This window comes from Balaenoptera physalus (genome assembly GCF_965194825.1).
Source record: "Balaenoptera physalus genome assembly, chromosome: 20".
Lineage (NCBI taxonomy): Eukaryota > Metazoa > Chordata > Mammalia > Artiodactyla > Balaenopteridae > Balaenoptera > Balaenoptera physalus.
Window position 1 is genome coordinate 65,067,969 of NC_138901.1, and position 25,695 is coordinate 65,093,663.

At 59.1% G+C, this 25,695-nt stretch overlaps 3 protein-coding genes and 1 long non-coding RNA gene across 15 annotated transcripts in view; 1 reads left to right on the forward strand and 3 right to left on the reverse strand.

Moving 5' to 3' along the window:
* DHRS7B (dehydrogenase/reductase 7B) overlaps nt 1–5,957 on the forward strand; it is a 43,259-nt gene extending 37,302 nt beyond the window's left edge. For 8 of the 10 annotated variants that reach the window (XM_082442902.1, XM_082442900.1, XM_082442908.1 and 5 more), the window contains one exon: nt 3,736–5,957. The gene's annotated coding sequence lies outside the window, so the exon portion shown is untranslated. The remainder of the gene's footprint in view (nt 1–3,735) is intronic. The other 2 variants (XM_082442904.1, XM_082442909.1) reach the window with 1 other exon arrangement.
* On the reverse strand, nt 960–11,108 carry TMEM11 (transmembrane protein 11). Of its 2 annotated transcripts, none has more exons than XM_082442916.1 (2): nt 10,927–11,108; nt 960–1,804 (listed from the first exon to the last, which is right to left on the reverse strand). In XM_082442916.1, exons 1-2 carry the CDS (start codon nt 10,983–10,985, stop codon nt 1,288–1,290), a joined length of 576 nt encoding a protein of 191 aa, XP_082299042.1. In that variant the 5' UTR covers nt 10,986–11,108; the 3' UTR covers nt 960–1,287. The 2 variants fall into 2 exon arrangements, with proteins under 2 accessions (XP_082299042.1, XP_082299041.1); XM_082442915.1 differs by lacking the exon at nt 10,927–11,108 and adding an exon at nt 2,629–2,951.
* Nucleotides 3,805–10,920, reverse strand: LOC309650919. Its single transcript, XR_014257821.1, has 2 exons — nt 10,416–10,920; nt 3,805–8,261 (listed from the first exon to the last, which is right to left on the reverse strand). It is a non-coding gene; the product is annotated as an uncharacterized lncRNA (long non-coding RNA).
* Nucleotides 11,109–13,501: 2,393 nt separating the features above from the next.
* NATD1 (N-acetyltransferase domain containing 1) lies at nt 13,502–25,409 on the reverse strand. 2 transcript variants are annotated; one of them, XM_082442917.1, is made up of 3 exons: nt 24,971–25,206; nt 18,825–18,943; nt 13,502–17,615 (listed from the first exon to the last, which is right to left on the reverse strand). In XM_082442917.1, the coding sequence occupies exons 1-3, from the start codon at nt 25,074–25,076 to the stop codon at nt 17,499–17,501; spliced, it is 342 nt and encodes a 113-aa protein (XP_082299043.1). In that variant the 5' UTR covers nt 25,077–25,206; the 3' UTR covers nt 13,502–17,498. The 2 variants fall into 2 exon arrangements, with proteins under 2 accessions (XP_082299043.1, XP_082299044.1); XM_082442918.1 differs by lacking the exon at nt 13,502–17,615 and adding an exon at nt 17,622–17,772 and having other exon boundaries at nt 24,971–25,409.
* Nucleotides 25,410–25,695: the final 286 nt, after the last annotated feature.

Below are 25,695 nucleotides of genomic sequence, written 5' to 3' on the forward strand. Positions count from 1 at the left end.
CAGGGTCCCCCAGCATCTTGTTCAGCGCGGCCAACAGTCAGCATGTGACTGGCTTCTCGGCGTGTCCCGTCGTTCAGTGTGCTGGAGCCGCCCATCCGCACCTGGCTTGTTTCTGGTGACAGCTTCTGCTCAGCTGCCCCAAGGTGGCCACAGCTTGTCCGTCTCCAGCCGCCTCACCCATGAATCTGATCTGCAGGCAGATCACAGGCTCCCTTTCCAAATCTGGCCTGTTTATTACAGAAACACCTCCCAGTCCCACCCAGCAGGCTCAGGAGGGTGGTGGGCACCGCACGGTCAAGACAGGTCTGTTTAGGATCACTGCCAGTTTACCCTTGTTCCAGACCATTTGCCACCCAGCACCCAGCTGAGGGACCAGCATTTCCAGGCCCCTTGGAATTTAGTCAAAGTTTCTCACTCTTCTAAAATTTCTGGCTCTCCCCCTATAAACAGATGGCCCCATCACCCCCATACACCCTTTTGACACCTTCCCTGCACCCCTTGTTACTCTCTGGTGTCTGATCTTCCTGAGGGATCCTTTAAAACTACGTGAACATCAGTCTGGTTGCCGCTTAGAAAGGTGCCCTTTAGGGATGACCGAGCAGAGTCTCGGGCCGGCATGGCCTCCTTGTCTGTGGAACACGAGGGGGGCAGCAGGTTGAACTCAGGACACATCAGGACAGCTTCAGTGCTTTAAAAAAAATACAGATGTTAGTTTGTGTTCTCCTAAATCAGAATCTGTACAAGAGGTCCCAGGCCCCAGCTCTCCAGGTGAACCCAGTGGAGACCCAGTGACCGCAAGGCCTCGCCACCTACCTGTCCTGCCACACCCCCGAGCGGCACTGAGCTGCGCCGCCTTGGGCCAAGGCCAAGGCGAGGCGTGAGGCTGCTCTGGTGGGGGCTGACCCTGCCTGTCGAGAGGCCTGTTCGCGGACTGTCACGGAGAGAGCAGACACCTGGAGTTGAAATTCTCATAATTTTAATGGTCAATAGCTTCTGGTTGGCTCTGGATGGTACAGTTAAACAACATACTTAACAACCCCCCAAGCGTGTTCACATCCCCTCAGTAGCGTTGCTTCCATCACATCCAGCTGCCTGGTCGGCCTTCCACAGCCTCAGGCCCCCGTGGGTTACGGGAATCCACATCTTAGTGTGATGAGCTGAAAAAACCCCTGGTACACTTGTGATGTGTTATTTCTTTAAAATAACAAACGTGCAGCCAGATGCCTTCCCGGGCTCCCTTCCGCCACCTCGCGGGCCGGGCTGCCTGCTCCCCCTGCTCCGCCCCGATCATACGGCGCAGAGCTCGTAGATCTTCTTTACACAGTACACCAGAGCCGCCAGTGCTATCGTGTTGTGCAGTCTCTTTCTGTGCAGGTCGTCCTTCCGGACCAGCACCACCGGGGAGGAGGAGGTGAGTGTGTGCAGGGGCAGCCGGGACAGTCTGTAGGCGTCGTACTCCACCTGGTACTTGCAGCAGGGGTCGAACTGCCAGGAGATGCCGTAGAGGGTGCAGCAGGCCAGGCTCAGCACGCCCGCGGGCAGGGAGATATAGTGGGAGTAATCCAGGGGCAGCGCCAGCGGGGTGAAGAGGCAGGCGGTGCCCGCCAGCACGGTGGTCTTGTGCAGGCAGTTGCCCACAGTGATCCAGCGGGCTGTCTCGTCACCGATGCGGGTGGGCTCGATCACGATGTACTTGTACTGGGCTTCCAGGGCCTGCTCCAGCTCGTACTCAAACTGGTCTTGGGCATTCTCCCCGTTGTAGATCTCATGCACAATGTAACAGTCTGTGGCCGACAGGCTCGCCCTTAGGAGGGAGGGGTGGGGAAAAAGAAGAGCCGGTTAGAGGCTGCTGCTCTGCGGAGATGACATCCCCCGCGGGGCGGCCCCTGCCCTGCGCACGCCAGGCGGCCGCTGGGAGCGGGGCTCGGAGCTGCCTGGTCAGCGGCCACACGCGTAGGTACCAGGGAAGGCTTGTGAAGCGAGGTCACCCCAGAACCTCCAGGGTCAGCATTTCCTTCAAAGAGGAAAGCTGTTACGCGTTCAAGGCAGCGGAGACCGGACTGTTGGGCAAACTCCTGGGAGGAAAGACAGGCGAGGGAGAGCCGGCCACTGGTGCCTGCCCTTTCGTGCTCCCAGGGGGATTTTTTTTGGGGGGCCGTGCTGCATGGCATGTGGGATCTTAGCTCCCCAACCAGGGATCGAACCCGTGCCCCCTGCATTGGAAGCATGACGTCTTAGCCACTGGACTGCCAGGGAAGTCCCCCTCCCCATTTGGTTTTAACTCAGAAAGGAGACAGGCTCCCAGGTGGGATCCAGCACCTTACGAGGCACCTTAGCAGACAAGCAAACCTAGGAGGCAGGGCCTCACTCCCGGCAGGAGCAGCCCTGGCGCAGAGATTTCCTTTGTGTTCTCAAGTTCATCAGCCAAGACAGGCACAGGGAGGGAAGCACGGGAAAAGGGAGGGTCTGTGCCGCCCCGCTGACCGTCAGAGTGAGGCCAGGGGACGATGCCTCCCTCTCGGCGTCCAAGGTGAGCTTTCGGGCCACAGAGTCCCTCTGGAACGCTCAGAGCAAGACACGGGTGTCAAGGCTGGGATTAGAGAACATTCTTGCCAAACCCTAACCTACCTGAGTGCAGTGACAAAACAGGCCCAACAAGAAAGCGCCAGTTGAAGCCCCAGCGTCCAAACAGACTGCTCCATCTCGGGGCCACGTCATGGGCAGACCCCACCCTCACCTGGTGCTCACCCAGGCCTTCCTGTCTGCCCCGCCCTCGCCTCTGCCGGCGCGCTGGCGCCCACCCCAGGGGCGGGCTCCCGGTTCCTCCCACAGCGTGCTGGGCGAGCCCATCTCCACAGGTTGGTGGCTGTGCCCACAAGTCCCTCCAGGCTGCTGGCTCAGCCCTGATGGCACGGGGGCAACTACCAGTGGACACGGGCAGTCGGGACAGCACAGCTGAGGGTGTGTGGATGGGGAGCTCACCCACCAAGGCCACCTGGAGCCCCAAGTCTTACGGTGGGCCGGTCACCCCACTCCTGTCCGTCACCGCCAACCAGTGAACAACCTTCCACAGCGCGGAGAACCCTCCCAGGCGCCTTCCAACACACTAGGCTCAGGAGCCAGCCCAGCGGGCACACCACCCTGGGCTCACCACCAGTTCTGCTTTAGAGGCCAAACCTGCTTTACCTGCTCAGGAAAGGATGGACCGTGACACACACACAAGCAGATTTCCAGGACTCCACACTGTGCGGGGAAGGGAAGCAGCACAAGGTCCAAAACAGACCCAGACCCACCAGCAGGCGTCCCCTTTGTCAGAGGACCCACCCCGCGGTCAGCACCCACAGCCCCACCTGCTGGGGGGGCCGGGGCACCCTCTGCCCTGCAAATGTAGTTTCAAAGGCTGCCTGGACCACCAGATTCAGTCCTGCCGTTGACAGGGACTGTTGCTTCTCAAGCCAGGTGGCCGGGGACTCGAAAGTGAGCCATGGCCACCACTGCGCAGCTACCCCGGCGCCCACTGCGCGTGGCCTGCTTTGTTTCTGGGTCAGAAGTAACCCAATTAAGGAAAGAACCCAGTCAGAAGGTTGCCTTGAGCCATCTCAGAGCACCACCAGCCAACCCCCAACTTGACCCTGTACACAAAAGCAGATTAAAAAAACCCAACAACTAATAGCTAATTGGGATCCTTTGAGTCCTGAGCTTCCTAAGCGACTATATTTTTGCATTTTGTTGCAGGTGTGAAATGACCAGCAAGAGAGCATAGTAAAAAGGGTTCACGTTGAAAAATAAAACTGAGCACGCCAATAATGGAAAGGTCTTTAAAGTGAAAAAGTCAAGTACAGAACAGTGTGTGTAGCCTGTGATTTCCAGTGCATTTCTGAGAAAGTGTACATTTGCTTTTAGATGCACAGAACGTTTCTGGGCGGATATACAAAGACCCAAGAGTTACGACTGTCTCTGAGGAGGGGAATGGAGGGGCTCCAGAAAGAAAGGGGCCCCTTCTTACCAAATGACTTTAGAACCCTTTGAATTTGGCAGGTTCCATGGAGCTTACAGGACGGAACTGGCCTGCACAGGAGCACAGCCTGCCGGGCCACAGGGGCTGCTGCAGGCGCTGCCTCCGGTCAGGGTCACGGGCTCTCCCTGGGGGCTTGTGAACCTGCCTCCAGCTGGGGTCAGTCTCCTCTCCTCGTCAGAATCGGCTCCAGCAGCACCCAGGAAATGGTCCTCAAAGGAATCCTGGGGAACCTGGCAGCCAGCACGAAGAGCCCACAGAACAAACCTCATCTTGCCAGCACAGAAGCCGGCCCTGGGGATTCCACGCCATCTTGAAGCCTGTCTTGAACCTGGGATTACAGGAGCCTCAGACATGGGACCCACAGAGCCTGGAGACAGCTCCAAAAGCCAGGGGTGCACAAGAATGTTCAAAGCAGCACTCTGGTGAGAGCAGAGAGAGAGAGACCGTGACTCGGCCACGGGAGGGAAAGCCGTGGAGGCACAGTCACCCAGTGCCTCCCGACCCTGGAGGGGATGCGGGCGCACAACACCCGTGAACGCCTCACGCACGCATGAACGCACGGTTCAGAAGCGTGCAGAACCAAGCACGTGCCGTCACGGAAACGGCGGAGGATGCAGGAGTGAGGTGGCTGCTGCCCGCGCTCGGGAGGGAAGTGTGGGCCAGGGAGACGCTGGCACTTGGTTCATTAATTGTTTTCTAAATTATGGTAAAATACACATAACACAAAATTTACTATCTGTAAATTTTGTGTTATGTGTACAGTTCAGTAAGGTTAAGTACACTAAGACACTGTTGGGCAACCAATCTCCAGAACTTTTTTGTCTTACAAAACTAAAACTCTGTCCCCATTAAACCACAACTCCCACCCCACCCCACCCTTCTACTTTCTGTCTCTATGAATTTGGCTGCTCAGGGAGGGACCTCATGTAAGTGGAGTCACACAGTATCTTTTTTTGTGGCCGGCTTCTTTCACTTAGCATAATGTCCTCAAGGTTCATCCACGTTGTAGCAAGTGTCAGTTTCCTTCCTTTTTAATGCTGAGTAATATTCCCTGTGTGTACAGACCACATTTCGTTATCCATCCATCCATCGATAGGTTGCTTCCACCTTCTAGCTATTGTGAACGATGCTGCTGTGAACACGGGTGTAAAAATATCTGTTTTAGTCCCTGCTTTTAATTATTTTGGATATATACCTAGAAGTGGGATTGCTGGATCATGTGGTAGTTCTATTTTTAATTTTCTGAGGAACCTCCACACTTTCCCACAGTGGCTGTACTAATTTACATTCCCACCAACACTGCACAAGGGTTCCCTTTACTCCGCACCCTTGCCAACACTTTTATTTTCTGTTTTTTCCATAGTAGCCATCCTAGTGGTATGAGGTGGCATCTCGTGGTGGTTTTAACTTGTGCTTCCTAAATGACAGCTTTATTGTGATAGATTCACCCACTTAAACTGCACAAGTCAGTGGCTCGACACTTTCACTGAGTTGTGCAACCAACACCACAATCAATTTTAGAACATCTTCCTCACCTCAAAAAGTAACCCCGTCACTCCCCATTCGCCCCTGACCCCCGTCCCTGGCAATCTCCAGCCTACTTTCTGACTGTGTATCTGCCTCTTCTGGGCGTTCTGCAGGAATGCATCACGTGGCACGTGGGCTTTAGGGCTGATTCCTTCATTTAGCCTCATGTTCCCAAGGTCGTACATATGGTAGCAAGTGTATAACTTTTCATATGGTAGAGACATACTTTTGATGGATTTAACATATAATTTTTAAAATTCCAAGACAAAATACCCGGTGGGAAGCATCAAAGATGCTCTGCATAAAAAAAGGCCAATAATGGTTTTCTCTGGATGGTGGCCCAACAGGTAACTTTTAAATTTTAGTTTTCTGTATTTTTCAAAAACAAAAAATAAACGTGTTTCTTTTATAATGGGAAAATTAATTATAAATTTTTTCATAAAAAGAAAAATCCTGTCCAATAGCTCTGTATCCCTTGAGGTGGAAGAGACCAGACAGGGCAGGCCCTCCCAGCCGAGGAGAGGGGGCCCCCCTCCTGCTCCAGTGGCTTCCCAGGCCGCAAAGGGGCCGAGGTGGTCTCACACTCCTGCAGTCCGTTTCCCTGTTCCACAACAGCGGGCACTGGCCCTGCAACCCACCACCTTTTCTGGTCATGCTGGAACCAGAAGAACCGACCCAAACACTGCTTTAAGGCCCCTTCCTGGAGCAGTGCTGGGCTCACAGTCTCAGCTCAAACACAGGAGGAGGTGATGCCAAGCTCCTTGAAGGCAGTGACTGTTTTCATCGCAGTCTGGTCTGCCCCGCCCCACCCTGGGCCTGAATGTGACAGGTTCCTAGCAGACTTAGAGGAGGTACGTTTGAAAGGACTGACAGATGAAAACAATTAACAGTAATTAAGGGCACCTGTGGCTGAAAATTAAACTAGGTCCATGCATCAGGTTGCCTTCCACCCAATAAGCACAGGGTCACGTGACCAGCTGTGCCATGCCAGGTGGTGCCACCCCCACATCCCCGGTCTAGGGAAACCCACTTCTGGCAAACCCCAAATCACTTCCTTGGGAGCCAAGGAAAGCAGTAAACTCCTATGCTGTGGATTCAAAGGCCAGTTAGGACTGAAAAGCACAGGCTTGTAGCTCCAAATACTGAGGACATTTCCAAACTGGCACCTGACGTTCTCGTTGTTTCAGAGGAAGCCACGTGCCAGGGAACAGGCTCCCCGTGGTGCTCCAGGGACCGGGCAACTCTGCTTTGGGGACAAGACCACGGCGCACCAAGAGTGGGAGCCGAGAGGCCTGGATTCCGGTTCCTCTCAGTCACTCACTGGCCTTATGTCCAAGGACAAAACCCCTTGCTGCTCTGAGCCAGCTTCCCTCATGTCAAATGGTGCAAAGGCCCCGGCTCACAGAGTGAAGATGGGGTGAGATGGGATGGGCCGGGCATGCAAACAAGGTGACAGCTGCAAAGCACCACCCAGTGTAAGGCCCAAGCACTGTTTAAACTTAAGTAAAATTGAGTGAAATTTAAAATTCCGTTCCTCAGACACACCAGCCACATTTCCAATGCTTGACAGCCGCAGGTGGCCAACGGCTGCCCTAGTGGACAGCCCCGAGCGGAACTGCCGAGACTGCCCGGGCGCCGGTGCAGAGAGGCCCGGCTCAGGACACAAGACCACCCTCCCTCCTTCAGAAAGTCAGGCCTGAAGGACTGAACCATAGCGGCACGAGTTACCGCCGTTGGAACCCGGACGGCTTGAACGAATCAAGGAAAATGGAGATTCACCCCAGAGAACAAACCTCAGCAGACCCTAACCTACAACATCCAACTTCCAGGATCAGAACCTTCTGGCAGCCAGCTGAGAGGGACCCACACCCTCAGGCCTGCACACCCGTGGACCTGGGTGCAGATGCTCTACTGGCACGACTCATACAGACCAGGAGGAAAGAAACTCAAGAGAAAGAAAACATCCAAACCCCCTGGAGGTCCTCAGCTCTAAAGGAAATGACCAGGTCAGAATGAGGGGAATGTCGCCCTGGGGATGTCAGCCACCTGCCCACGGGGCTCGTGGTCCACCTGTTCTGGGAACGAAACCCTCCAGCAGCCAGCCAGAACCACATCCATCCCGTTCAAAGATTACAGCAAAGCTGTCCAAGAGGAGGGCGCAGTCCCCGGGCATAAAGTGTAGCACAGAAGATGTGGAAGTAATCCCACAGAACTGGCTGCCTAGAAACGCTGGAGCAGACACCTGCACGAGCCGGGGAGGGGAAAGGCCACAAAAAGTGGTTTCACCCTAAAACCTGAGCATTCAGTGCAGCACGCCCGGCCCCCTGAACACTCCAGGCCTTTCAGCAGTGCTGCCGCCTCACATCGTGATCAGAATCAGATCCCGTGCACCCTCATGGGCTGCGCTCACGTTCAGCAGTCACAGAGAACTAGGGACACTCGGGGGCCCTCCGGGAGGAGGACAGGCAGCCCACATGGGACGGAGGGGGGACTCTGTGAGCTGGCCCAGGTTGGCACCCAAGCGGCAGAACACACAGATACCTGCACCACGCCTTCCCAGATGGGCAAGTTTGTCTCAAAGAGGCCGTCAGGACAAGCGGCCATCTGTTTGCTGTGCTTGCTGCCAGTGTGTGGAGTTTTGGACAAGAATTCAGGTTACAGCTCAGGGTCTGATGTTCTTCATTACAAACACTGTGGGTTCCCTAGATCTAATGGACTGAAGAGAAAAATCAACATGCAAGCAGCTCTCATTTTGCTATTTCCACCCCTCTCTTATTTTGGTCTAGACCAGCGCTGACCTTTCTGTTCTCTATCTGCGCTGTGCAATATATTAGCCACGAGCCATGCGTTGCTACCAAGCACTTGAAATGTGAATAGTGTGACTGAGGAGCTGAATTTTTCACTTTATTTAATTTTAATTAATTTAAATTTAATTGCTGCAAGTGACTAGTGGGCACTGAATTAACACAGCTCTAGACTCAAGAACCAGGTAAATAAAGAATTCACACACTATGTATTCTAAACTGGACCGTCATTAACACACAGCTGACAACAGTAACTCCTGAGAAAAGTCTGGCACCAAGCAGGGCCTTCAAATACAATGCAGGCTTCAGAGTTTGCAGCCACAGGGAAATCTGGAAAGTCTGACCAAAGCGTTGCTCTGCTCCAGCCAATGCCCCAAACTAGACGACGTTTCCTTGGGTGTCAGCATGAAGCAGATTCCAACCAAGTGTGTGCAGCAACTCGGGAAAGTGGTCTTAGAGTGTGGAGCTGAAATCTGAGTCAGCACAAACGTGACATGGAACAAAGTCATTTAAGACCACCATAATCAGCCTACTTCGGTCACAGGAGCCACTAGGTATGCTTGGGCCTCAATCTATGGTGTGGGCAATCAATCCAGCCTGCCCACCCGAAAGTCTTCCCATCCACTGAGCAGGAATGGAGGTGTGCCCAGGCTATGTTTCCATCCCCTGCTCAGCATGGAGGATCTCAGGGAACAGCCCAGGCAAACACTCCTCCAAAAGAGCCCAGCTAGGGCCTCATGGCAGAGGCAAACAAAGGGGTACCCCCCCCCCGCCACTCCATGTTATCTGGAAGGATGACAGATGGTGCCACCCAAACCACAAAAGCAGACGCCCCATCCCTGGCTGACACACGACATATGCATGTGCAAGCAGAGCCTGGCGTTCAGGCCAAAGGGTGCAACCTGAACACCTAAGGAGACCAGGCAGGTAACTGCAATGAGTCAAGCTGTCAGGTGAGGAATGATGAGCACCTGCCCTGACCAAAAAGAGCCACCACGCAGCTTTTCAAGGGGAGTTTTATGTGAAATCTTTCCATTTATAACCATTGGCAACTAACTTAAATTCTCTTAAAAACTGAGGATCACAGTCAAGGACTAGTTTCAGCCTTTGGGATCCTGGTTTGCAAACTCAGTTTCGAATTAACACTTGTCTTAAACCAAAGAGAAAAAAAAAAACAAACCAATATCCAATTTCTTAGATCAGTAAAAGCGTAACTTTTGCTGGCACGGCCCCTGTATGGTGTCTGGGGCATCCTCATTTGGCCCTTTCTGTTGTTTTTATCCAGTAAGGAGGAATGCTTTTCTCTCTGCAACTGAGTCTTCTAAACCAGTTATTTCCTATTACTAAAGGATTAATATTTGCATTAAAGATCTTGAAAATGTTTGCTAGTTTTTAAGGCCATATGGAAACCATCGAGATCACTTCTTTAACTTTTTATGGTCCCATCTAAGAAATAACCAGGTGGGAGGTGGAAAAACAAAAATACTTGCTGGCCATTCACTGCTGCTTCTCCAAGAAGAGGAAGTGCAGCAGGGACAAGGCTGGATAACTCCGAGCTCGAGAATAAAATGCAACCTGGAGGGGTCTATCAGCACAGCTAACCAAACAGGAAGGCGACCACAATGAGTATGTGATGCAATCAAAGAAAGAGAATAACGCAGAATAGTCGAGAGAAAAAGAGAGCGGGGCGGGAGGCGAGGGGAGGAAGGGGGAAGAGGAAAGAAAGAGAACTTTTCTGTTCAACAATCCTCACCAAAAACAAAAAAACAAAAAAAAACCGAAACCCGGAGATCCTGCTGATCTATAGCTACCGCACCAGCCCACTCGTAACAGAATGGTCAGGACAGTGCAAACCGGATGACTCCACGAATACACATCCTTTCCCAAACTTCTGGTGCCTGAACAGCTTCTAGTGGCTTCCACTAGCTGAAACTGTTTTCCAGAAGCAAAAACTGTAAATTCAACACGAAGCACGAAAACGACTCCAATCTCATCTTCTAGAAATGAGTCCTTCAAATCGAGATCCACCTTGTTAGAAACAAGCTCCCGGCTCCCTACTCACGCACCGTTCGTTAGGAAAGGTCGCTGCAAAGGACTTCCACGGCAGGGGCGATCGCGGAGACGCCTCCAAAGTCCCAAGGATCACCCCCGGCGGAAGCGGCCGGCTCTCCGTCCGGAGTCACAGCGCGGAAGGCTGAGGCCCCTCGGTGACCGTGCGAACCTCCCCGCCCGCCCCGCACCGGCCCGCGCTGGGAAGGCTTCCCCTTCCTCCTCCGTCCCAGGAGCCACTCCTCGCTACGGCTGAGAGGACCACGCGCGCGACCAGACGGCCGGGGGCTCCGGCGCCGCTCGGCCCGCGGCATCCAGGTGGGTCCCGCAGCGGCCCGGCCATGCCCAGCCCGCCATCGCCCCTTCCTGAGTCCTCCGCGGAGGCCGCGTCGGCCAGGACCGGGACCCCGCGCGCCCGGCGGCTGACCGGGGCGAGCCGCGGGGCGGAGGCGGGGACAGCGCTGCAGCCTGAGGAGCCCCGCCGGCTCCCAGCCCCGACTCGGTCGCAGGGAGCAGCCCGCGCCTCACCTCTCTCGGGCGCCGCCGCCGCCGCCCGGGCCAAGACGCCTCCTTCCCCACGCGGCCATCTTGGAGACTCCCCGCTCGCGAACGCCTCACGCCGGGCGGCCTCGCGACACCGCGCGGGCGGGAGGGAGTTGTAGTCCGGCCGCCGCCCCGGACGGCGCGCCGGCTGGGGATCGGGCCACGTGGGACTATAAGGTCCACAATACACTGCGCGCCGGAAGCCCACCCCGAGGCCGCCTGGGAAACGCGGGCCCAGACAGGAGGAGCTGAGGGCCCACTTCCGGACTAGCCGCCGCTAGGCCTCCTGCGCTTCGAGAGCTTCGACCGCCGAGGTCACCGAGGGGCCACTCTCGCTCATCTCCCAAATTCTCGGGAGGCGAGACGGACGCGGTTCCCGCCGCCAGGGGGTCCCTGCTGGCAGGCTGTTGGCAGAGAGTGTCTGGAAGCGGAGAAAGGGGAGAATTTAACGTGTGATGACTGCTGGGAGAGACAGGGCCCCGCGCACGTCGCACCCTCGTCCGGCCGTGGTGGCGAGGACACAGCCCCGCACTCGGGCGTCTTCGAAGGCGGGTGCTAGCCCCTCACCCTGCCGGCGGGAGCCCTGCCTGGACCCTGCCGAGTCGGGAGGGCGGACGGAGCCCAGTGACTCCTGCCCCCTGTCGCCTCCGAGCAGGGGCTGATCCGGGGTACCCTTCGCAGCTCTGAACTTGTAGTCCCTCCCCTGCTTCCGACCGACAGCGTTGCTAGACATATTAATTGGTCCCATAAGCATTTGAGCAACTCTCATGCCGAAATCAGCTCCGTGTTCAGAGAGGGGAGAAGCACGGCGCCTGCTCTCAGCCCCTGGGTCTGGCGTAGCCGGGCGAACCAGGGCCCGAGGGCTGTTGGGTGTAGATGCGGCTCCCATCGTTGAGGATTCCTCAGGATTTCCTTCCGGCTCACAGTCTACAATAGTCTTAATATCTGTCACGGGCCCTCAGTACCTACAAGATGCAACTCAAGCTCCTTAACGCAACCCAGAAGCCCCTTCATAATGTGGAGGCTGCTCCCCTCTCCAGCTTCAACTGCCTCCCTTCCCTAACCAGAGCCAGGTTAGCAGATTCGGAGGGTTCGGAGGTCCCCAGACGGTCCATGCTGTGCCTAAAATGCCTTTCTCTCCCTGCCAACCATCCTTCAGCAGTACCTGCTCTTCCTGTTGGGTCACGATCCCGCCTCCAGGTAACAGTGTGTGGCACTGCTAGAGACCTCCGAACGATGACCATCTCGCCTTGTGATTATTCTGTTTTCTCTGGACCAGTTTGCTGATTCAGAGGGTTTCTAGGGATTCTACAACAGCTGGGTTTGAAGCATGGATCTGGATCTGGGGCTGCTTGTATAACCTCTGTGTCTCAGCCTCCCAGTGTGTAACCTGGGCATGATACTAGCACCTCTCCTCAGAGGACCAGTATATTACACAAGGTGACACCTGTAGGAACTCAGAACAGCACACAAGGTAACAATCAACTGACATTTAAGTCAGGCCAAGCCCTGTTCTAATTATTTTAAGTGATTAACTCTTAAATCTTCACAACAGCCCTGTGAAAGTGATACTGTTTTTATCCACATTCTCATTTTGCAAATGAGGAGGACCTACCTGAGTGACTCGCTAAAGTCATGCGCCAGGATTTGAGCCCAAGCTGTCTGGTTGCCGAGATTTCGCTAGGCTATGGTGTCTCTCAGGAAGGGTCAGGCCAGGATCTAGTGCACAGAGGAAAGTGCTCAAGCAACTGTGGGCCTGGGACCATCTCCCCATCTCCCTGCTCTTGCACTTAACTTCCAACAGGCCATCTGCCACCCTAAAAGAGGTCTTTTTAGGGTGAAGTCTGCTGACTTGAGTGGAGACACCCAGAATGTCACCTGTTCATCACTGCTAGTGCACAGACACCTTCTGGAAGATTCATGGGCAGGTTGATTCCCTCAGCGTGTAGTAACTGAGCTCCCACTGAGGGCACAACCTGAATGGTGGGAGTTGAAATTCCTGTGGGCCCCCAGAGAGCCCTGATTGCTGGTAGAGAAGCAGCCAGCAGGAAAGGTGGGTCCTAGCTGGTGCTCGGAAATCTCTGCCACTTCCCTTACTACTCTTTTCATTCATTTTTATAGCAAATAATTGTGTGCACAGTCAGTACCAGGTACTCTCAGGCACCAGAGGCACAGCATTTAGTAAGACAAACACGTCCTGGTCTCATGGAGTTTCCAGTCCAGTGGAATAAACAACTAAGTAACTAAGTATTTTCAGTGAGTGATAAATACTGACAAGAAACTAAGCAGGATGATGTAATAGATGACTCGGAGAAGACACCTGGCTAGAGGTCTTTTCAAGAGGTGGCATCTGCATGGGGCCTGGATGAAGAGTGCAAGGAAGAGCTGGGGACAGCATTGTGACCCAGTAATGGGACCAGGGTGACAGAGGAGAGGTACTGGGTTTGCCTTTGGTTAGTCGTTTCCTCTCTTTGAATGTCACTTTTCTCAACTGTAAAATGGGGGTAGTTTTATCTATATTAGTCAGTGTCTAATTAGGAAAAGAAATCCACCCGAGGTATTTCAAACAGAAGGGATTTAATACAGGGCATTGTTTGTGGAGGTGCTGGGCAGGCTGGCTGAATCACTATCTTGAACACCTGAAACTTATTTAATATTGTACATCAACTATACCTCAATTAAAAAAAAAAGAAACTGCTTTCTTTTACCCAAAGGCTGCATGCTGTGCCTGCAGCTCTGTCCTGCCATCTAACTCCAGGCTTTGAACCTCCCAGGACCACCTTGCCAGCCAGGCTGCCTTGAGGGGACCCTGCCCCATGCTGTGAGCAAAGAGCCCTCCCCCAATCCAGATCCCAGTGGGGGTGCGTTTTCCTCTCTCCCCATCCAGGCCTCAGAACGCAGGCTCCTTGTTTGTATGGCTGGAACTCACCCCCAGCCTGCCCTGCAGCAGTGCTGGGGACATGAGGGGGCCCTGGGCCCTGTCCTGCCCGTTCCACAGCTGGATGTGGTCGGCTTTGGGGATGGGGACTCTGCAGGCTGGAGGGGACATGGGCCCCCGAGTTGCTGCTCAGAGGAAAGCCTAGTCACACCCACGTGGTCAGGAAAGAGCCACAGAAAGTGTGCCGACGACTCCTGAGAGGTGGCCACGGGGAAGCAGGATGAGGAGGGCTGGGTGGGCAGGGGTCACTCAGCACCCACGACTCCTGCCCCGGCTGCCGGCTCCTGCCCTCCCTCCTCCCGGTAGGACCTTTACTGGGTCTGTCCTGTCCCTGCCCCGCCGTTTCATTCTGGTTCAGGGTAGACGGTAACTTGGGTTTTACTTCTAGACCCCAGGCTGCTGCAGGGCAGTTGCTGGGGGTGTCCCCGGGAATTGCCCTGTGAAGTCTCCGCCACGGGATGTGGACGTGGAGGGGCAGGAACTGGGCGTGGGTCCTGGTCCCCTCGCCTTCCTGCAGCCTTGTGACCCCTCCCCCCGCCCCCAGCCTCTGGTTCCCAGTACCTGGTGTCTCACGGAGCTGCTGTGGGAGCTGAGCTGGCCACGGTGGAGGGCTGGCGACCTGGTGACCGCAGAGCCCCTTCCTCTCCGTCGGGGCAGAGATGTGACCCCCGCCCCCCCCGCCAGGTGGACCTAGAGGAACACGCCCCATCCAGGAGTCCTCAGGCTCCGGACACCATGCCGGAGGCTCTCCATCGTCTGTGTTCTGAGTCACGCTTGCCCCTGGCCTGTGCCCCCTGGGCCAGGAGCTCCAAGGGAAGGCTTCCTGGGGAGAGAGGGACAGGGCTAAGAGCAGCAGCTGATGTGACCTGACGGCCTCTTCCTGGTCACCCCGTCCAGCTGCTCCCAGCGAGGGGAGCCAGTGCCCGGGGCATGACTGTGGCCTCAGAGGGGCCCGTACCTGGGAGGAGGCACGGGCCGGGCCGGCAAAGCCCCCAGATCCTGACGCCACCTGCGCCTCTCAGAGCCTTGCCTCCCCTGCCGCCAGTTAGGATGCGGGAACGCAGAGCACCTGCCAGGTCTGCCCTCTTACTCCTCCCTCACACCTGAGGGCTCCCCCCCACACACACCTGGGTGGAGCCCAACTGTCATGGGGGTGGGGCAGAGGCAGGGGTGGGGGATGGGGGAGTGCCCCTGCCCTTCCAGAAGCAGTCCTGGAGCTGCACTGGGTCACACCTTTTATTGAAATGTACGTCATGCAATCCGTCTGGAGACCAGCCCTGGCCCAGACGCCACCTGCAGCAGGTCCTGAGTGGGAAAGGCACGTGAGTGACCACCTGTCTCGACTGGGCGAGAAAGAGAGACCCACAAAGTCAGCTGTGGCAGGAGGGCACGGGGCCTCGGGGGCGATCTGCCTGGGGGGCCTGGGTGGGTCTCTGAGTGTCCCCCTGCCCTGCCAGTGGCACACAAACTGGCCCACGTGACCTGCCTCCTGAGCAAGAGTTCCCCAGGTGTCCCGGGATGGGTGGGGTTGGGGGCCGAGGCTGGGATGCCAGTCAGTCAGGGTAGCACCGGGGTGGGGGGGGGGCGGCCAGCCGTAGCGGGATGGGGTTGGGCATGTTGGCAGAGGGGGCTGGGGCTCCGGGGCAGGGGTCTGCAGCGGACCCGGCCCGACCTGGGAGAGTTGGCCGTTGCTGCCGCCGAGGGCTCTAGCGGGAGCAGCGGCACTTTAAGGCAGCCCGAGGCAAGGAGGCCCGGGTCGCACCTGCAGAAACTGGGAACAAGCTGTCCCTGGGTCCAGCGCTGCAGGGGCCCTGGAGACCCCGCACATCCCCTGGTTCAAGTACTAAGTGTTTTGTCTGTGTGCCGGCTGGGCACCAGAGTCACCTGCTGTTAGAACACAGGTGCAGGCTGGGCCGGGGGTTGGCGGGCCCTGGTGCCACCCAGCCCTCCGCTCCTCCACAAGCTGCTTGCCCTGGGGTCCCCTGCGCCACCCTCCCATGGACAGCGCCTCCTGGAACGGGGCCACCTTGCCCCAAAGGCTGCAGAGGGATCAGCACCAGCTCGCTGAGCTACTGGAGAGAAGTTCTCATGACGGAGGCTGTGCTTGAACTTGGGGAGGGATGTGTGGACGGGGAGGGGGTGGTGCTGGAGAGGGAAATGGCTCAGAGCCTGGGCTGCCCGTCAGTCCACTCTCAGGCCTACAACCCACTCTTTCCTTATGCTGCACCGGGAAGGGGACACCCCCGGGCTCGGAGGGGACCCAGCAGCCGAGCCCACCTCCTGCCAGCACAGTAGAGGCTCAGGGGCCTCCCTGACTCCCCCAAAAGCCCTTTGCAAACAGAGCTGGGAGTGCGGTGGGTGCCCTTGGCCCTCTCAGGAATTCCTGGAGGCCAGAGAGGGGCTGGGACCTGGGGGCTGGGACCTGGGAAGAGTGGGGGATGCCGAGGACGGTGACTCTGGGGCTGCCAGGCCTTCAGGCACGCAGATGGAGATGTTCTCGCCACTAGGTGAGAAGGCATTTGTGCACGGGTGTTTGGGGGCCCCAGACCACTGCAGTGGAGGAGGGGGGCTTGGTGCAACACTGGAGCAGACGAGTGGAAAGAGGACACAGGCTAATGCCTGCCGAGGTCAGGCAAGGGAGGCGTCACGGGGGCAACCAGCCCACCCTAGCCAGAGGCCTGGAGGGGCCACGTCACTCACGTCTCAGCCCCAGAGGGACCGGACTCCTGGGCTCCCCTCCAGCCCCACAGAAGAGCAGGCGTGGATTCAGCCCTTGTGGGGAGCACGGCAGAGGAGGCTGGTACACCGAGCCCTAACCAGCCCCCAAGAGGAAGCCCCCAGAAAGGCTGGCCCCACAGGACAAAGGGTGCTGGGGTGCTTGCTCCCCAGGCTGTTCCCAGGAAGGCCGGTCCGGGCGGGGCCCCAGGACTCCTGACGGGCCACGAGCTCGCAGGAAGGCAAAGACGCTCCGATGTCTGGCGGCTGCACAGGAAATCCCTCTGCAGAACTGCTTCTTCCTCTTGGGTGGTGCGGATGGTTCGTGGAGGACGCTTTTCTCCCTCCCACCCCAGCTCTGAAGGGCCCTCTCTGAGAAAGCTCAGCCACCGCGAGGGGTGGGGATCCCCAAGATACTCGGGCTGGAAAGGGGAGGGCAGCCACGGGGGGCCTGCCTCTTGGAGAGCTGTGGGGGTTGTTGCAAGGAGTAAGGAGACGTGTGCGCGCATGCGCGCTTGGCCCTACGCCCCCAGCAGTTGGCATACAAGGTTCCTCGTGGCTCCTCATCTGCGCAGAGGACCCGGCCTGGGCATGTTGGCAGGGCCCCAGATCAGCCCCCCTGCCCATCACAGAGCGGGGAGCAGCAGGTGGGACCCAGAAAGGCCAGAGGGACGCCCCTGTCCGCGTTCCAGTCCTGACTGCGGGCCCTCACGGTGTCTGCAGAGCAGGAACAGCCGGGCCCCGTTCGCCACGGCAGCTGGACCATGGCCACAGATGAGCGTCCTTACAAAAATAACTCTGAGTCTGTCCCCGTGGGGACCAGGGTTCCTGAGAGCACGCAGAGGCCGGGGCGAGGCCCGGAGGGAGGGTCCGGTGGGCGGGCTCGGGCCCCGCGGGGCCAGGGCTATGGCTGCAGGCGCTCCAGGTACTGCGGCAGGGGGTTTTCCTTGACGAACTTCTGGATGTACCAGCACGTGACATGGGCCCTCAGGTCCTCCTCCACTACGAAGTCCAGAGCGGCCTGGCAGCCGGGCAGAGAGAAGAGCGGTCAGGGCCCCCAGCGGCACCTCGGCTCAGAGGCCCAGCCCCTCAGGCCCCGGGCTTCCCCTCGGGTCTGCGATGGAGCCAGGGGTGCTGCCACCACCGCCGTTACAGTCGGGAAGCCGGGGCAGGAAGCTCTGGTGAATTGCCGGAGGAACAAGGCAGGGAAGAGAGGGGCCAGGATCGGATCCGCCCCGGGAGAACCCCGCCCGCCCGTCTCCACAGCGAGCCGGGGTGCCCACCAAACTCCTCCGCTAATTCTTCACTGGACGCTCCTTCAGGAGCCTCCCCTATGGGCTGGGTCAGGGCGCCCGGGGCTCCCTCCGCCCCTGGCAGAGGTCGCTCAGTTTTCACAGGGATCCCAAGAGCAGCAGCCGGGGGCGGGGGTGTCAGCGTGCAGTTGTCGTCCTGGTGGGTCTGGTGACCTCCCTGCCCCAGTGCCCTGCACACGCTGGTGCACAACGAACGCTTGCTGAAACAGTACAGCACAGTCTGGGTGTAGCTGGAGGGTCTGATGACAAAGGCCGAGGGCTGACTAGGCGCCTGGGCTCCTGGTCGGCCGTCTGAACGTCCGGTCCCCCCCCAGTGGCCCACACCTGACCCCGGGTTTCAACCCGAGAGCCTCTAGTGACAGGATTCCAGGCTCTTCTCCCATTTTGCAGATAAGCGCCCTCACCCCTGGCAGATCCCTTCTCCTGTTACCCAGGTAGCAACTCTGGGTTCCTCGCTTGTAACGGGGTGGGCCCACAGACCAGCTCGAGCTGCTGCTGAAAGACACCTGTCCCCAGCCCGGGCCAGGGGGGAGGGGGCGGAGGGAGCAGCGGGGCAGCAGGGGGAGGGGCTGGGCCCCAGCAGCCGTCAGGGGAACGCAAGGCCGAGCTCTGCTCCAGGTCAAAGCCCCTTGTAGCCCAAGCTGCTCTCCTAGCGGCTGGGGATGCAGGGGCAAGAGCCAAGCCACTCCAATGTCTGTCTGTCCACCTGTTCAGCAAGGGTTCATGGAGCACCAGACACGGGGTCCCGGCAGTGAGCTCCCGGCACCAGGCAGTGTGTGCGTGTTGTGGTGGGGGGGGGCCCGAGGCCCGGCCCGAGAGGAGGGGAAGGGGGCGAGGCAGCCGCAGCCCCGGGAGGGCGGGGCCCGGCCCCCGGGGCGTGGTCTCCTCTGAGTGGGGGGCAGCCCCCACGCCCCTACCTTGGCCAGGTGCTTGGCGATGCCGCGCCCGCGGTAGGCGTCGGGGACCTCCGTGTGCTGCAGGTCCACAATCCGCTTGCCCACGTACTCGTAGAGCAGGACAGCCCGGTCGTGACACCCTGTGGGGAGGGTGGTGGGCGGGTGAGGCCCGAGCCGGCACGGAGGCCTGGGCCTTGGAGGCGCAGGCGTTTGGAGCCCGGCTGGGGAGCTGGGTCTGGAACAGCCTCTCTGTGCCTCAGTTCCGCGTCCATAAAGTATGGATGTAACAGAACGTTCCTCATTAGAGTGTGTGGAGGGTTAAATGAGGCAATTTCCGTAAAATGCTTAGAACAGCGCCCGAACACACCGAGCCCCGCGTGGGCCTTTCCTGCTACCCTCCAGCCAGCATCCCAGGGCCCCCGGCGCCCCCCAAAGCCCAGCTCTCTGCATCCCCAGCGGAGCACCTGCCCGAGGGTCTGGGAGCCCCAGGCCCAGCGCTGGATGAAGAGCAGAGCTCAGCAAGGCACCAACTAAACCAGAGCCAGAAGAGACAAGAGAGCAGGACCGCCCACTGGACCATGGGGAAGGGCAGAAGGAGGGCACACAGGACAGCCACGCCAGGCACGGGAGGCAGAGCAAGCTGGACTTCATGCCCTCTCAGGCCTGGAACTCTGGTCCACCCTGGTTTCCTGCTGGAAAAACATTTAACTGGAGTTCCTCCAACCAAAGTCTTCAGTTCCTCATCCACCTGTCTGTCCATCCAACCACACACCCATCCACCCATCTGGCCCCCATTTGCCTGCCCATCTACCTGCCCAGGCATCCCATCCACCCATCTGGCCACCAGTTCCCCTTGACAAAAGTTCACTGAGCCCCAGACACTGTTTCAGGAGCTGAGGACAACTCCATGGGTTACTATTTCAGGAAGTTTCAAGTGTATGAAGGAAAAAATAATCTGGGCCAGGGGAGACGGGCATTTAGCCAGGGTAGTCAGGGAAGACCTCCCAGGAGGAAACCTCTGAGCTGAGGGGTAACTGGGGAGCAGGAGACATCTGAGGGAAGAGCAGGGGAGGGGTGGGCAGAGGGCACAGCCAGCGCAAAGGCCCCGAGGCGAATGTTTACGCAGGGGAGCAGGCCACCTTGGGGGCTTCACAGGCACTGAGCAGACCTCCGCTTCTGCACTGTGGCCAGCCCTGCGGACAGGGGGTGGGGGTCTGGAGCCCTTGTCGGCCTGCTCCCGGTCCCTGTTTACTCGCTCACCCATCGCCTCCGTCAGCATTCCTGCGTGACCACTGGGGCCACAGATGGACCAGATCCCACGATGGCCTGGGGGGTTCTCTGCCCCTCCCACCCCGCCAGCTCCTGGTGGTCCCAGGGGCTCGGTCACCACCACATCCCCAGTGCCCAGCCCGGGGCAGATGCCCAAGAAATACCTTCCCCACAAACTCCTGCTGTTCTCTGGGCCAGACGCACAGCAGGAGTTGGAGGCCGGCTCATGGCTCCTGCACGCCCGGTACCTCCCCGGAGCCCGACCCCACGCCCTTGGGGACACCAGGACAGGACAGCGGCAGCGCACACCGGTGGGGCGCACTCAGCCCGTGCTTACACCAATCCTCACGAGAACCTTACAAAATGGGCAGGGTTCTCACAGCCCCGTCGACAAACAGGGAAACCGAGGCTCTGAGAGGCTATCGCGCAGCTCGGCACGTGTGGAGCTGTCTGGGGACCCCGGGTCTCGCGGCCGAGAGGAGCAGAAGGGCATCGGGCCGCGGGGCGGACGTGGGCTGCGTGTGAGGGAAAGGGCGCGACGCTGACCCCTCTCCCCGCCTCACACCTCCCCGGGCTGCGGAGGAGCCGGACGCCAGCGGACAGCCCTGCAACACCTGGGCCTCAGGGTGACCGCAGAGGCCACCCAGCCCCAACTGCCCCACGCTGCCTGGAGACGGCCACCCCCCAAGCCCCTTCTCATACGTCTCTCAGCCTCTGCTCTGACCTCCGGCAGGCCCGTGGGCACAGCTTTCAAAACATGCCTGGAATCTGGCCACTTCATACCTCCGCCGGCCCCTGCGCCCCCCGTGGAAGCCGAGTCACATCCTGTCCATCCTCTGCTCAGGGGCCCCTCGTGGCCCCTCACATCCACCCAGCCTCAGTCGGGGGCTCCCTCTGCCTGGCGCCTCCCGCCGGAGACCCCCCGACCTGCCCCCCTGGGCACCATGGCCACCCCATCCCCGGCATCTGGGTCCGTGGATCCCACAGTCTCCGCTCATGGCAGCCTGGCTGGACCCCAGGCTCTCTCCGGGCTGGGCCAGTACTTGCCACCTGCGGGCCACGGAGCCAGCCAGGGCCCCGGCTTCCAGTCCCAGCTCTGCCAGGAGACCTCAGACCTCACCAGGTCTGGGACAACCGCTACTTCCCTCCTGGGCCTGAGAGTCGCGTCGAGATCATGGGCTGTGACTGGTTTTGAGAAAAGTTAAAGCAACTTGGCAAATGAGGAGCCCTTCCCTCCGTCTCCGCCCTGCCTGCACCAGTTCCGAGAGCAGGCCCAGCAGATCAAAACGCCTGTTATACAGACGATGAGGCTGAGGCAGAGGCAAAGCCAGAACCCAGGCCCTCTGTGCCCTCTGGGAGGTAGCTGGCCAAGGACAAGTGGGCGAGGGAGCCCAGGGCGGGCGGCATCGCCTGGCTTCTCTGGGTATCTCCACCTGCAGAGCCTGGTGTGGGCAGGGGCCACGTGCTGGTGGCTCAGAGCTGGGAAGCGTGAGAGGGCAGACCCTGGGGGCCGCCCAAGAAGCCCACCCACAGGCCCAGCTGGTCCCATCCCCCCCCAGGCACCCTGCCCAGGGACCCGCTCTAGCATGCATCCCAGGACGCGAAGGGCATGAGGGTGCCCTGGGGGCACAACGTGTCTCGTGCAGGGGCCTCCTGCCCGGGAACTGGGATCCGAATGTAGGAGGCCTCTGCTGCCCAGGGCCTCAGTCTTCCCATCTGCAAAGTGGGGGCTGGGGAGGATGTGGAAGGCGCTGGGTTCCAGGACCCCCAAATGACCCTTCTTGGAGCAAGTGGGACACTCGGCACTGGCTGGGAGGGGAAAGAAAAGGCCAAGGGTGGGGCCGCCCAGGGGTGGGAGCTCAGTTCTGGCTTTGCGCTTTCACTCCACTGGTGATACAAGCTAGCTTTTCAGACCCTGGATCTGGGGACCAGACAAGCCTGGGCACCTGCGTTCTCTCACAGCCCACATCAGCAAGACCCAACCACGCTTCTTTCAACAACCATCCAGGAGCTGGGATTTCTCCCCTCCTCTCACACCGCCTGCTCCAGAGCAGTAGCCATCCTTGCTCCTGTCTTGCCCCAGAGCAGCCAGAGGGAGCCCAGGACATCCCACCCGCCCTCTGCTCAGGACCCTCCCAGGCACCCACCTCACCCGGAGTCAAGGCCAAGTCCTCACAATGCCTTCCACGGCCCCGCACCACCTGCCCCCAAGACCTCTTGACGTCCTCTGCTATGCAGCCTCTCCGTCCCCCGTCCCTGCTGCTCCCAATACACACCAGGCATCCTAGGGCCTTTGCACTTGCCGCCCCTTCCACGTGGAGTGCCCTTCCCACCGTAGCTCCCTTCCTTGCCTCCTTCCCAGGGCGGCCCTCCCAGACACCTGACTCTAAACAACAGCCCTTGGGACTTCCCTGGCGGTCCAGTGGTTAAGACTCTGCGCTTCCAATGCAGGGGCCACGGATTCGATCCCTGGTGGGGGAACTAAGATCCCACATGACGCTCAGCGCAGCCAAAATAAACAAACAAACAAACAAAGAAGAGCCCTCTCCTGACACCCGACCTTATTTCTCACCAGTCTTGCTCTCTAGGACGCTCTACACTTTATCGTCCACTGACCCCCAGACGGTCGGTCCCAGGAGCCCCCAGCACCTACAACAACGTTTCGCAACACACAGTAGGTGTTCAATAAGCACTTGTGGAATGAATCCTAGTTCTTCTACCTCCAAGGTGTGAGCCCCTGGGCACGTCAGTCACTTTCCCTGCCTCAGCTTCCTCCTCTGTAAAATGGGCAGAGCAGTTCGGACAACGCCGCCACCCCCCACCAACAAGGCTGAGGATAAAGCGACTCCGCGTGCGTGGGGCCTCCTGAGGACTGAATGCACACAGCCGCTCAAACCTCTTCCCTCCCCAGACCTGGAGCCCGCTGGAGGCGCATCAGCCCAGCTCTGCCAGGGGATGGCCGGTACACACCTGCACCTGGAGCCCCAGGGCCGCTCTGCCTCTCGGCCTCAGTGTCCACATCTCTCAGTGTCCGGGCGCAGTGAGCTGGCCTCTGGGGCCTGCCTGCAGGTCAGGAGACACCACGGCAGGCCGTTCCCCTCCCTAGCTGGGGCGGGGTGGGGTGGGGGCTTGGGCACAGATGACTCCCTGCCCCCCATATACACCCAGACCAGGTCTGGCCCGGCCGCACAGCCCCCGCCTCGCGGGCGAGCGAGGAGCTACTCCCGGGCTTGGCTGGGGACCCCGGTCCACTTTACAGTTAGCCATCCGAGCAGCAGGCAACAGAGGGGCAAGTTTAGAAAGACGGCGGGTCACGTCCAGCTCTGACCACAGCCGAGTCTAGAGGGGTGTCCTTTGGCTGTACTCACTAGGGAAAGAAAGAAGGAAAACCCCAAACATTCCCTTTTTCTTCTTCTTCTGAGTGTCTAGGGTCTCCTGAGCCCCCCCAAGGGAATCTAAGGCCTCTCTGGAGCCTCAAAAAGAGGATTTCAAAAGCCATGGGGCCTCGTCCAACGAGAGCAGCGGGGCCCGGAGAGTCACGGCCGGCCAGACAGCCGGGCCACTGCGGGCAGCACCGGAGGAAGGACATGCCTCCAGGTGGAAAGACACGTGTTTGAGTTCTGGCCTGAGCTCCTCCCCTGCGCCGGCCTCGGCTTACTCCCCTGAGCTGCGGTGGTGATGCCCAGGTCACAAGGGTGTTGTGACAGCGATGTGCTGGGCCCAGCTCAATGCACAGCACAGTCCAAAGGGGGAGTGTGAGGACGGTCCGCGCTCCAGGCCCCAGCCCCTCCCGGGCGTCCAAGTGCAGGTGGGAGGAGTGGGCCCAGGTAGGACCCCATCCGGGCTCTGCACATCCCCCCCACCTCAGGAAGCCTTCCTCTTCCGTCCTCACAAATGGGTACAGTGGCCCATAAGGGCCCTTCCAGCTTGGACACTGCCACAGGGGGCCCAGCTGGGAGGGAAGAAAAAGTTATTAAGGCAGAAGGGGTGGGACACAGGGATGAAAGTTCACTCCTCCATTTCATAATTCCACTTTCCATCCCCAGACCTCTTAGGCGGAGGGAGTGTGGGCTAGTAAGTGGTGGAACCTTTCTTTACAGGAAATGAGGACTTCACTTTGCTTCTGGTTTAAAAAGTAATGCCCAGGGACTTTCCTGGCGGTCCAGTGGTTAAGACTCCGCACTTCCAGTGCCTCCACTTCAGGGAGCACGCGTTCAATCCCTGGTGGGGGAACTAAGATCCCACATGCTGCGCCTCTTGGCCAAAATAATAATTAATAATAATAATAATAATGCCCAGTCAATGCTCACCAACATTTACTACCTGCCGCAGGCGCTGTTCTGAACCTTACTCTTACTGGGGCATCTGGTCCTTACCACTAGCCAGGAGTTATGCGCTGGTGTTAATCCCATTGTAGAGACGGAGAAACTGGCGCGCACAGAGATGAGGCAACTTAGCCAAAGTCCCAGAGCCTCTGGGGTCTGATGGCGACACCATCCCTCCACACCCCCCGCCCCTCCCAGGCAGAAGCCCCTCTGTCAGCCCCGGGTCGGCCCAGAGGATTCTTCCAATCCCCTTGGTGCATTAAAGCTAAGGTTCCCAGGGGCAGCCAGAAGCCATTGAACACCGGAGAAAGGGGAGGTGGTGGCTCACCACGCTCCCCAGGACCTCGGCAGCAGCCCGGAAAACAGCCAGGCCGAGCAGGTGCGGGTTCCCCGGGGCCGAGGCGGGATCGGAGCTGCCCGGCGCCTGCCTCCGCCTCCCCGGGGCCCTCTCCACCCCGGGCGCCCGGCGCGGGCTCGACTCTCCCGGCAGCCCGCCTCCACCCGGCCCGCGAGTGCGCCCCCAGCCCCGCGGCGCGCAGACAAAAGGCGGGGGCGGGCCGGGCCCCGCGTTACCGTTAAGCCGGACGGTGAACTGGCGGCGCCTACGGTCGTGCTCCACGCGGATGGGGCAGCCCTGCTCCGGCGCGCCCGGCGGCACGGCGGCCGGCGAGTGCGCCATGGGCGCTGGGACCCGGGCTGCGGGCGCACGGCGGGCTCCGCGAGAGGCGCGCGGACCCGCACCGTGGGCCGACCGCAGGCGGCGGCGCAGAAACTGACACTCGGCGGCGGCAACAACAAAAAGGGGGGGCAGGAAATCAGCTGTGCGGTCACGTGCAGCGCGCGGCCAGTGAGCGCGCGGCCGCTCTGTTTTGGTGCATTCCGTTTGGCTCTTAAAGGCGCCGCGCCGCTCACAGCTTCGCGCCAGGGCCCTTGGGCCTCTGGCCTCAGCCGGCAGAGACTCTGGGGCCCCCACGGACCCCTTCTCAAAGACACGTGACGACCTGTAGGGCAATTCTCACCGTCCCCTCGCAGCCACCACTTGTTTTTTTAAAAAATTTATTTAGTTTTGGCTGCGTTGTGTCTTCGTTGCTGCCCGCGGGCTTTCTCTAGTTGTGGAGAGCGGGGGCTACTTTTGGGGTGCGCGGGTTTCTCATTGCGGTGGCTTCTCTTGCTGCGGAGCATGGGCTCTAGGCACGCGGGCTTCAGTAGTTGTGGCTCACAGGCTCAGTAGTTGTGGCTCACGGGCTCTAGAGCACAGGCTCAGTAGTTGTAGTGCATGGGCTTAGTTGCTCCACGGC